Source organism: Triturus cristatus, chromosome 3_2 (genome assembly GCF_964204655.1).
Source record: "Triturus cristatus chromosome 3_2, aTriCri1.1, whole genome shotgun sequence".
NCBI lineage: Eukaryota > Metazoa > Chordata > Amphibia > Caudata > Salamandridae > Triturus > Triturus cristatus.
In genome coordinates, this window is record NC_140584.1 from 509304532 (window position 1) to 509317258 (window position 12727).

General features: G+C 48.4%; 1 protein-coding gene across 4 annotated transcripts in view; it reads left to right on the forward strand.

The window, feature by feature from the left end:
• USP47 (ubiquitin specific peptidase 47) overlaps window positions 1–12727 on the forward strand; it is a 1403064-nt gene that overhangs the window by 432637 nt on the left and 957700 nt on the right. For all 4 annotated transcript variants that reach the window (XM_085648190.1, XM_085648191.1, XM_085648188.1 and 1 more), the window contains one exon: window positions 4686–4765. In XM_085648190.1, coding sequence (XP_085504316.1) covers window positions 4686–4765 — 80 coding nt within the window. The remainder of the gene's footprint in view (window positions 1–4685; window positions 4766–12727) is intronic.

Below are 12727 nucleotides of genomic sequence, written 5' to 3' on the forward strand. Positions count from 1 at the left end.
TCTGTCTACTGTTTTGTTTGTTTGTTTGTTATATATATTTTTATTTGGCAAGTATAGCCATAAAAAAAATGCCACATTACAAAATCCAATTAAAATGCGAATTATACAACCATAGAAACTGCATAAAACTCGATAAAATCCTAATAAAATATACAATGGGAGCTGTGCCATTCTATAAGAGTCCTTAATTCATTGCCAAACAGGAAAAAGTTCACATGTACATGAAATATACATTTCTACGTCCATACGGACTTCCAACAGTCAAAATATTTCCAGGTCCTGGGTAAGGTCATATTTCTACCCCATACCCCTTTCAAATTATATTACCAATTCATTCAACGACTCCTGTATTGCAATTAAAAATCTTCCCATTGCACATGTCACATTTAAAGATCTCATATTTATCAATAGACTAAGTGCTTGATCCCTACAATCAGTTTTATAGGCAATAAAGAGGTTTTAAATATTCTTTCTTTTCTTCTGAGAACCACAAACAATCCATCAAAATATGTGGGCCACTGCATTTTACTTGCAATCCACATGTGCACAGACCATGTTCGTTCGTCATTGCAGATTTTATCTTCCTTTCAGTGTTACATGGATTCAGGCCAACTCTAAATTTCAATATTGTTTTTCTAAGCTTCGGGTTAGGCTTGGCCTCAATATAGGGGAACATATATTCGTTAGTCCACCCGTTTACCAAGAATTTGGTGGAAGATTGGCTCCCCAAGTAACATAAATCTTCTCGGGCCTTAGTGTTAATAATGGCCCATAGCACCCGCTTTGGAATCTACTGCCCTGATTTCCATTGATCTGGTTCTAACAAAAGTTGAACACATAACTTGTCTAACTTATACCTAGCTTGGGACACCCAGTTAAGTTCACATTTCTCTTTTACAAAGGTTAGATATTTTGAGGGGCCCTTCTCTATTCATTCTCTGCCAGAAGTTCAGTGACGCTTGAATTCCACTGAAAATTCCAGGCTGAAAGTTGACATTCCACACTCACAGCCTGTATCATAGTTGACGGAGGGAGAGCAAGGAGCTGTTTCACGCATTTACCCTCCTCTAAATTCCAATCCAATTTGCCACCCAAAAATAAAACCTATACACCATATTGGAATTGTGAGCGGACCATTGCATTAAAAGCTGATAGGATTGGCCGCAGGGAAGAGCCTCCCTACTTTTGTTTAAATTGTTTAAGGCCCCCTACTGAAGAGAGAGCCTTTGATTTTAATGACTGTATGTGGTCCCTCAAATTTAACTTGCTGTTGAACCAAATATTTATATTTGTCCACTTCCTCAACTCTAACCTCTCATAGTTTCCAGTAAAAAGAACTTTCTTTTACCCAGTACCATTATTTTAGGCTTTTCTAGGTTAACCGTGAGGCGTTTTTTTAGACAATAATCGTAAAAAGTGTCCAGTTTTTTTTGCAAACCCAACTCTTGTCATGTCTGTTATCACTAAATCACCAGCGTATAGCAGACATGATATGTGGGTCCCTCCCATTTAAGGGCTTAATCCACGAGCTTTACTCAGTATATTTGGCAAGTCGGAAAGGAACAAATAACAGTGGGGCCAAAATGCAGCCCTGACGCAGTCCATTCTTTATCAGAATTTTCTTAGATAAGGTTCCAAGGGTATCTAAGATTACCCTGGCCGAATTCAGTGAATGCATTTCCTATATTAATGAGTACTGTTCTTCATTCCAAGCTTTGCCAGCATAATCCACAGGAGACTACGATCTACTGAGTCGAAGGTGGCTCGGAAATCAACAAAGCAGCAGAACACATTGCCTCGCACTTCCATTGCCTTTTTTGCCATTGCCCATAAACCCATGGCAGTGGTCTATGGTTGAGTGGCCCTCTTTGAACCCACATTGCTCTATTGGTATCAAATGATACTGTTCCACCCAGGACTTCAATACGCCTAACAATATCTTCGAGAATACTTTAACCCCCACATCCAGCAATCTGGAGTGGAGAAGTGTGGCTCAATGATTAGAGCGGCAGACCCTGATGCAGAGGTCTAGCCCGGGACCAGGGTTCAATTCCCCGCCTCGGCGGGTCTTGTTCTCAAAAATTCCACGGACCTGATAATTCTCGCCTCGGTGCCTATTCCAATCATGGTGTCCCACTCTGCAACTCTGGGCAATAGCTTGCTTAATCTCCACAACGGCCCCCACAACGCTAAGGATGCCTGGCCTCCACCTTGGGGGTGCCCAGGAGTGGACGCCTCACAGGGAAAGCCAGGATGGGTTCCATAGCGGTATTCGTACAAGCGCCTTGGGACCCTTGCGGGTGAGTAGTGCGCTATAAAAGTATCAAATTTACATTTTTAATCTTATAAAACGATAATTCTCGGGCAGTGTGGCATCCTCCTTTTTGTAAATTGGTCTGACAATGGCCCCGTTCCAACTCTCTGGGAAAATCCCAGAGGTTAAAATATTTTGGAAGGTCACATTTAGAAGGCTTGCCCACCAGTCAGTATTATTTTTCAATATAATTGCTGGTAGGTTATATGGCCCTGCGGCTTTAGTTAATTTTAAAGATTGGATGATTTCTTTTATATTTTGAAAGTACAGCTTTAATTGTTCCACATCCTTGAACCTTATTACCAAGGTCTTCTTCATCCTCTTACCATTCTACAAATTACTCAGATGTTTAACCCAATCATCTTCTCCCAGTAAACATCGTATTTACCCTTGTACGTTTCCCTCTTTTACCAATCGCCAGAAAATTCTTATATTATTTGTGTTTATCCCTTCTAACATTGTTTGCCAATTTTAGAACATATATTCTATTTTCCTTTCTTTCATCTTATTTTTATACATAAGTTGTGCCACTCGGAGGCTCTCCATTGTTAACTTATCGTGTCTTTTTCTTAATTGTCTTTCCCATTTTCGAACACTCAATTTTAGATTCCTACACTCATTATTAAACCAACCATTTATTCTCTCTTTTTTCCTAGGCGCAGGCCCTGATTTTACTTGTATCCTTAGACAATTTACCACCTTCTCAATTACCTGATCGTACCATAATATAATTTTATCTCTTTGCTCCAAATTACCAACAGACGTATAATCAATTATCAGATTATTGACCAATTTCAGGCTGTCCTCGGTTATACGGGTGGTTATACGTCTAGGGTGTTCTATCTGTAAGGGGACCACTCTTTCTCTTCTGACTCTTAGTCTATCTTAATTACCAATTGTAGAGGCCAGTGGTCATTACCTTCGCTCTGCAATACCTCAAATCGTTCTACTTCCTTAAAATACCAAGCATTTATAAAAGCGTAATCAATTGGGCAATTCTGATTCCCTATACGAAAGGTCTTTCTTGCAGGGCGGTCAGTGTCCACCCGTCCATTGGCACAAAATAGCCCTATGGAACCGAGAAATATCGCTAGATATTTGTCTTGTGCAGAACTACCTGCTCCAGCCAAATTTGCTGGGGGTACCTGTGCCGTGGTTAATAGATGTTTAAATAAGTGATCACTAAGGGAAGGATCCAGTTTGTGATTAAAATCTCCTAGAGTCATTATCAGTTGTGATGCTTTAGTTGTACAGATAGACTCCAGGTCTTCCTCTAGCGATCTCAGTTGCTCTTCATAGTCTGTTATAACTCCTGGCTGAATGTATATGTTGATCACTATTATTTGTCTTCTTGCCCCCGTACCACTATAAAGGTCTGACTAGCTAATAGCCACCCATGTTTCCCTTTTAGCTTGGTTACTTTATTGGCTATTTTTGATGAAACCAATGTAATCAACTCCCCTATTACATTTTTCTTTTTCAAACTACAAAAGCATGTAATATTTGGTTTGTATAGCATCTCCTTAGACTAAGTATAACCGTTTTAAATTGACTCTTGTTTTTTATTAAAAGAGTAAGAGATTTTTAATTTAAAGGTGTTTAGGCATCCCATGTGTGTGGGACTATTAATTATATGACTTTTCATTGTTTGACTTGAATAAAAATGTAAGCCACTTCTGCTTAGAGAACCTAGCTACCTCTCTAATCTCATGTTGACTTATTTGCCTTTCAACCTGTAGAGTGCTGTAACATTGAGCTATAGAAGTTCTGCTCTGACTCTAATTAAGTAACCTGTATTGTTGTTTAAAGAAATGAACATCCCCATGTCAAATAAATTATCAATCACTGCTAATCAAATTTGAAAAACAAATTGAAGCCTTGTCTGTTTTTAGATTTCAACCTCGTCGCATGATAGTTTACTCCAATGCGATCGTGTGAGTTTTTTGTGATTTGATGATTTTCCTATAATGCATTACAACTGTCATCTCAACACTGGATTTCTTCCTCCACCCTTGTTAGCAAGTATTTCTTTTCCCAATGTAGTAACTTGTTTTCTCTGTTGCTGAACCCGGGCGTTTTGTACCTCATCTCTCTCTTTAACTTTCAAGCAGTTCTTCCCAATTCGCTTCATTCTATACTTCATGAACCTTTTTTTTTTTTATTTAAGAGATGGGGTTTGACTTGCATTCCTGTAAAATTGTTTTATTGAATGACTGTTCTTGGGGAATTAATAAACGAAAATATGGTTGGTAAGCTTACAGTAAACTGTTTATAGACCAATATATGGAAAGCATTAATGATCATAAAAATATTTAATATAGAACATGGTAAACTTGTTAAGATGTGTGACTGCTTATCTTTTGCCTTACAGCTTGGCAACAGCATGATGTTCAGGAACTCTGTAGGGTTATGTTTGATGCCTTGGAACAGAAGTGGAAGCTAACTGAGCAGGTATATCTTCACAATTTAGTATAGGTTTAAATATGGTCAGTAGTTTCTGATTTGCACTGCCAAAGTTTTTATTCTAAGGCCCATTCTCTGAAGTGTATGTTCCTCTAGCTTTCAAGGTACCTCCTGCTGGAGCTTACAGCTCTCTCATTCCAGTATGTATTCTTCTGCAATGTTGCCCCTTATGGTGGACACAATGGCAGTAAGACTTAACTAGCCTTTAACTCTACCCTGTAGTTTAAACTTTTGGCCTGAATGTGAGTACCTCAAAAACAGTCTGTTTATTGAAGTGGCCAATGGCAGTTGGGAGAAAGCGTGTGCAGTTGTAATGAAATTGTCATGCTACGTGGCAGGCCATACGACGACACAACATCTGTGATATAAGCATGGTGGTTGGAAAGCATTTTTCTCATTTTTTTTTTTTTTAAACACATTTTATTGCGTTATCAAAACCATAGGCACAAAAACGTACCCAAATAAGACTGCAAGTGGACAGATTGAGTACACACTTAGTACTTAGCAGGATATTACAGTTCCATAGTACATCAACAATCATCTGCAAGCAAAGGAGAAAAGGAACCCTCTCCTAACATGGGGGAATGTGATCTGATTAGAGGATAAATCCCGGCACCCCTTCCTCTGTCTTGTAGTAGAAATCAGCGAGATCTATTAGTTGGTATCTCTCCGGCCACCACCCAATCCCAACTATCCACCCCTCTCTCTCCTCTTTCCACCCCCCCCCCCGCCATGTCGCTGAGTTAAGAAAAGAGTCAGTGCTGGATCCACGGGCAGGACAGTGATGCCCACAGTCCATGCATTCCAAACCGCAAGTGTCAGTGCGAGGGACAAGTGTTCACCCAGGATCGCCCGCCGTATCTGCACCCTGCTCTCTAAGCAATCAGTGCCTCCCAGTCTCAGTTATCTGCTGCTGGCTCCCCCCGGCCAGTAGAGCCCTCAATATCTCCAGACGGATGTTTTACCAGCTCCACCAGTGCAACCCGCGCTCGCGCCATTTCCAGCGATTTGTCACTCCCAGTGCGGGTGGCCATACGCAACCTACAGCTCCCCTCTGCTTCTGCCCATTTCACTAACTCCCTAGTCCATCGCGCTAAGTTGGGGCCAGTCCTTGACTTCCAGTGGCTGGTGATCTCCCTCTGGGCCAAGACCAGCCACAGGTCTATAAACTTACTAGTGATTTTGGTTTTGGCAGTATGTGGAAACCAATGCAACAAACAACAACTCAGTGTCAGCGCTACCCCTCTTTCTGTTGCCGCCGCCAACTCAGACGTCACTCCCCGCCAGAACTCTCCCAGAAGCGGACAATCCCAAAACATGTGGAGGAACCCCGCCCCCTCCAGGTTACACCGTGTACATGCTGCTGAAACCCCGAAGTATTCATTCACCTTGCCCGGGGTAAGGTAAGCCCTATGCACCACGTAGAAGTGGATTAGCTGGAAGTGGGCATTCCCGGAACACTTCCAGGCCCGTTCCGCCAGCTCCCCCCATGGTTTTTCCCCAATGGGATCCCCCAAATCCTCTTCCCATTTGAGACGTAGGGCAGACAAGGGCTTTCGCAAACTGTGGGTAATCCGCCTGTAGAGACACATGACCGCCTTAAACGTTCCTGCCGCCATTACGACATATTGGCAGGCCAGCGAGGTCTGAGGTTCCACCATCCCCTCCCGCCAGTGTTTCCTAATGGCTGCTGTCAGTGCGGCGTGAAGCAGGAAGTCCCTGTGTGGTAGGTCATGGCGCTCCACCAGGTCATTAAAAGGTAGGAGGTTGCCATCTTCAAATAGATCTCCGACAGTAAGTATCCCTGTCTCCTCCCAGTCCCGTAGTCTACCACAATCACCTCCCTGTGGTAGGGCCTCACATATCGCTAGCGGGATCTCCGGAGCATAGGGAGTGGGCGTGCCCGCACGCCGGGCCAATCGGTTCCAGCACTTGCGCACCACCTGTAAGTCAGTCGGGAGCACCCTATTCCTTATGGGCAAGCGCAGCAGCACCTGGGATAGCAGCGCCAAGGGAAGGTCTGGCCCACCAGGCTCCTCTCGGTGCCTAATTCGGCCAGCCACCCATTTAGTGAACCATTGTAACTGCGCTGCATGGTAATATGCCTCTAGATCCGGCAAGGCAAATCCTCCCTCCGCCCTGGGTCGCTGCATGGTGACCAGGGCCACCCTCCGACGCCCCGCGCCCCACAAGAATGCTGTGAGCAATGTGTTGAGCTGCGCGAACACCTGGGTTGGGATCCAGATCGGAAGCATCCCAAAAAAATAGAGGAGCTTGGGCAGTGTGACCATTTTTTACCAAGGCAACCCTACCCGCTACCGATGGCGAGAGCTGTCCCCAAAACTCAAAACAGGTCTTGGCCTTGCGTATGGCCCGCCCTATATTACCCTCCAACATGTCATTAGGGTTGTGGTAGATCTGGGTTCCAAGGTAAGACAAGCAGCTAGTTTCCCACGGGACCCCCTCCGCCGGCTGCATATCATCCCTGCCTGGACGAGTTGGAAAGAGACGGGACTTGCACCAGCTCACACGAAGCCCTGCGACCTCCCCCAGAGAATGCAGCAGTCCCTTGGCTCCGCGGAGGGCTTCCTCCGAGTCAGCCAGAAATAGTAGTAGATCGTCAGCATACAGCGCTATGTGTTGCAAGTGTCCCTCCACTACTATCCCCAGGTAGTGACGTCCCAATCGGGCCTGAACAGCCATTGGCTCCATTGCCAGCGCAAAGAGCAGGGGTGACAGCGGGCAACCCTGCCTCGTCCCCCTACCCACGTTGCAAGCAGCAGAGATCAGCCCTCCCGTTCGGACCCTGGCAGTGGAGTTATTATACAAGATTGCTGTCCATTCCATGAAGCTGTCTCCCAGGACAAACGCCCTCAGGACCGCAAAAAGATATGGCCATTCTAGATTATCGAAGGCCTTCTCGATATCAACCGCAAAAATACAAGCCTCCTCCCCGCAATAGGTATCCGCCCGCAGGACACGCAGTAATCTCCTTATGTTCATCGCCATGTTCCTAGTCTGGATAAATCCCGCCTGGTCCCCGTGAACTAACGCTGACATGTGGACCATTAGCCGACTAGCGAGGATTCGACTTAGTATCTTATAGTCCAGGTTAAGCATGGCAAGCGGTCTGTATGCAGTCCGGTCCCAGGGCGGCCTACCCGGTTTAAGGAGGGGCACGATGACTGCCTCCTGTGTGGAAGCAGGAAGGCAACCCTGCCGCCGTGCTTTGTTATATACTACGACCAACTTCGCGGCCAGGGTATCTACAAATGCAGAATTAAAATCCGTCCCCGGCATCTAGTTCCGAGTCATATGTTTGATAGCGCTGCGCACTTCTCCCACCTCAACATCTTTACCAAGCTACTTCGCCACCTCGATATCAATCTGGGGAAGTTCTATCCCCTCTAATAGCCCCGCTCCATTAGCTGCCCCAGGAGCAAGCCTACTCTGATAAAGAGTGGTATAACAGTCCAGAAAACGTGTGTTAATGGCTTGTTGAGTGTAATACGCCACACCCTCCTGGCCCCTAATCTCCAGAATCGGCGTGACTCTACGTGTCGGGTTTGCCAACCTTGCCAGCAGCGCCCCAGATTTGTCCCGTTCCGCTTGGGCCCCGAGTTGTGTAGGCCTTATAATCCAAGGAGCGCAGCCTTTCCACCTGCGTTGCCACCTCCTCGTGTGCCGCAAGCAGGTCCTCCTGCCTATCCGGTCGTTCCGGCCTCTCCTTCTCCAGGTCTCAGAGCCTAGTCTCTGCCCTCAGCACCTCCTGTGTCAGCACCTTTCGGACTCCCACCACCTCCCCAATACAACGCCCTCTGATTACTGTTTTGAACACGTCCCATTCGATAAGTAGGCTCGATGCAGACCCCGCATTATATAGAAAATAGTCGTCAATCGCAGATCCAATCGAGGTCTTAAACACCGGATCTTCTAGCGCCTCCGGTCTCAACCACCAAGTAGGAATGGCAGGCTTTGCCCGTACCCAATCCAGCGATAGTAGCAAAGGGTTATGATCAGAGATCGTTCTGTTGAAATATTCACTATGGGTAATCCCTCCGTGCACCTCTGGGGAGCAAAGGAATGAGTCCAGACGAACATGCAACTCCTGCAACCCAGAGAAGTAGGAGTAGTCCTTATCCCCCCGGGTGGTGGGCCCTCCAAGTATCTATCAGTCCCCACTGGCACTGCCACGCCCGCCTAGTCGCTATCTGGAAGAGGTGGATGAGAGCGATCCAGGTCCACGTCAGCAATATAATTAAAGTCCCCCCCCCTCACCTCCCCCCCAACAGCACCGAACCAGTCAACAGGGGAGCCAGCTTCCCGGAAAGGTGCTTGAAGAATCCAGCTTGAGCTACGTTGGGGGCGTAGAGGCTCCCCAACACTATATCCCTACCGTCGACCTGCCACCACCACATATCTACCATCTGGGTCAATCAGCTGCCTGGCGCTCTGAAATGGGACCCCCGCTCGTATCCAGATCAATGTGCCCCTCGCAAAGGCCGAGTAAGAAGTGTAGAACAACTGCCCTCTCCCATCTACGCTGTAGTGCCTCCCCCTCTGTCTGTGTTAAATGCGTTTCCTGCAGCATAGCAATCTGTACCCCCCTCCTCACCAAATATGCATGAATCTTGTGCCGGCGTATCATAGTGTGCATGCCCCTGACATTCCAAGATACTTTTAAGTCCTACGGTGGAACCCATATCTGGAACCTCAGTGGTCTGCCCTCCTGCCCCATCTCAGCGACATGCCTACCCCCTGTGTAACCCCCCCCCCCCCCCAACCCCATGAAACTCCCCAACACCCACTCCCCAGGACAGGTACATTCGAACTAGCTCCCATCCAAGCTAATGCAACGATCAACTGGGCACTAAGTGTGGTGAGGCGTGAGCTGACCCTATAGGACCCAGAGCCCCCCCTGGTCTCCCTCCCTATCCATAACAGGCAGACAGAAAGAGACCTAGTTATCATTCATGGCAGAGGGCTCCCCACTACCGCCCCCAGAGTTCAGTCCGACCAGGAGTTGCTCCCTAGCGCCAGCTTGTGCCGCTCTCGCCCAACATCAGGGATCCATTTCACATGAGGAAGTCTGCCTTCTGGGGTGTAACCACAAGGTTCAGAGTCCCCGCTTGTGCTGCCAGCAGAAGAAGTCCCAAGCCCACCCACGTCCCGGCTAGCAACAGTGGAGCAAGGGCTAGTTGCACTGCGGCTGATCTCCGCAACCGCCCTCACAGCCCTGTCCCTTTCAAGTTGGAGTCCCGGCGGGGTTATGGATCTCTGTGATCGCAAAGGCTCAGGTGATCTGCGTTCCGCTGTGCCCGCCGGGGAAGCACCCCCCCCCCCCCCCCGATCCCGGTTTTTGCACCTCCAGCCACTAATATGCATCTTGTGGTGTGGTGAAAAAATGAGTAGTCTCCCGATCTACCACTCAGAGGCGCGCGGGGAACAGCATGGCGTATGGTAATCGCAGCTGTCGGAGTTTCTGCTTTAGTGCCAGAAAGGAAGCGCGCTGTCTCTGTACCTCCCTGTTGAAATCCTGGAAGATCATCACCCTAGTGTTCGCGATTTGGAGGTTCTGCTTAACTCGCGCCTGTTGCAAGATGTGGTGTCCGTCGCGGTAGTGAAGTAATCGCACGACCAGTGGACGCGGGGGTGTGCCCGGCTTTGGAGGTCTGGCTGGGACCCTGTGTGCGCGTTCAAGGGCGAGAGCCCCTCCAGAGCAACCTCGGTCCAAAGCCAATTCTCCAGATACCGAACAGCCTTGTCTCCTTCCTCTCGTTCCGGGACCCCCACTATGTGCAGATTGTTCCAGTGAGAGCGCCCCTCGCTGTCCTCTGCTCTCATCTCCAAGATCCTGACCCTGTTGACCCTCTCTTCTACCAATTTCAGAGAGCACTGCAGGGTAGAGATTGCGTCCGGAACCTCCTCCAGAGTCGTCTCAGTAGCTTTCACCCGCTCCTTGAGCTTGCGGTGGTCATCCTTCAGGAGGTTGAGATCCACCCCTATGGCGTCCATCTTGGTCTCCAAAGCTTCCCTCAAGGAGGTGATGGCTTGCATGATGTCAACCAACGTGGGGCCCTCTGCTACTTCGTCTCAACGCTGTTCCACCATGTCCTCCTCCACATCTGATTGTCGCCCCGTGGTTTCCACATGCAAGGCCGTGAAGCCCTTCCGGCGAGATGTTCGGCCCATTCGAACTGGTTGCGGTGGGGCCCACCAGACGTCCAGTAGGGGAGCACAGGGGGGACAGGAAAAGTCAGCATAGACAGTGCGCACTGGAAAATTCGGGAGATCTACCCTGGCGCACCAGGTCATTTCCCTGGCGCTACAGAGAAGAGCTCACTATTCAGGGTCGCCAGCTCCGAAGGGGAACCGGGTGTTCATCAAACCCCCCCCCCCCCCTGTAGAGTGCGCACTCCCACGATCCTCTGGCTCTCCCGTGTAAAGCTGGGCTGGCCTTTCTCCTCCCGACCGTCACAGCCTCATGCAGGCAGTCGCCCCAGGCACATAAGAACAACCCGCTGATACTCAGACCATCTGCAACTCCAAGTAGGGCAACAGTACATCTCCAGCTCCCATTCATGGTTCGGTGATCAGGTAGCAGCGCGACATCATCCTCCCTGCCGCTCCCCATGGCAGCGCCTGGGCCCGGAGCCACACAGCCACCCCAAACATCCAGAGTAGCAGTCCCCAGCTCTCGAGAGGGCATGCAGCTGGTGCTATAGGTGTGCAGACGCGGTTCCCAGCTCCCTTCGATCGCAGGCTTCCGCGTCCTCTGCGGTGAACACTGGCCTCCACGTGCTCCTCCCCCTGAGCATTCGCCACAGTCGTGTGCACTCGCCAACACGAAGGCTTCTCACCTGCTCCACTCCCCAGCACCGAAAGTTCTATCCAAGTCCAGGCGCTAGAAGCAGGGTATGATTGTCTGCTCAGGAGACCTCGATTGCTGCTCTCCCTCGGCGGCCTCGTTCAGCCTCTCGATCCGCCTGAAGCATCTTGCGCCGCCATCTTAGGGTCAGGCGTCCTCCGCTGAGCGCGTCTCGAACCTCACCGCGCTTCTATATCAATTGCGGTTGCCCTCACACATATCCGCTCGTTGTCCTCCGAGATTCAGGCTGCACCCCGCCAATCAGCAGGCTCCCTCGACCCGCCGGGGCATCTCTAGCCACTACGACTGCTGCGACGAGGTCCGGCCGACATCTTGTCCGCCGCCCCGCCGGAGCACCAACAGGAAGAGAAATCACCGGTTTCTGTGTGCCCCGGCTCCACAGCGCTCCGAAATTGCCCCCAGGTGAGCATCAGGACCTCCACCGCCAGCTATGGTGCCAGGGGCCCCTTCAGCTGTTCAGGATAACTGGTTGTGGGAGGAGGCCACGGAGGAGCTCCGAGGTCCGCTGCTTCTTACGACGGCATCAAGCCACGCCCCCCTTGGAAAGCATTTTTCTCGTATGGATTGTAACATGTAGGACCCCTTTGCTCCAGAAAGGAGACCATGGTTTCCATTAATGGACTTATTTGCTTGTGAAACAATACAAGATATTCCATTGTTGACCAACGTTATTGATGGAACACTTTAGATTACTTTCTGAAATATAATTCAAACAGAAAATTTATTAACCTGTCTACATTAAGATATGATTGTAAATGTTGATCCCTACACATGGTTCTTAATTTGGTTGGGATTTAAATCAGAAATCTTTTTAATATAAACGTTAAGTATTTCGGCGCACAATGTAATTCAAAGTGTGTTGGAGTTGTAAAAAGGCAATGAGCAGGACCCGTTGAATGTCCTGGAATTTTTACCGTTGTGTCTATTAGGAATTTGCACCATCTGCCAATGTTGTCCTATTTTTTTAAATTTCAAGTTACTTTTCATGGTAACTATCTGCCTACACTTAAGCAATAAGGTAGACTTGGTTGTTTCAGTTAGGAGAACCGGTTTATGCTGTT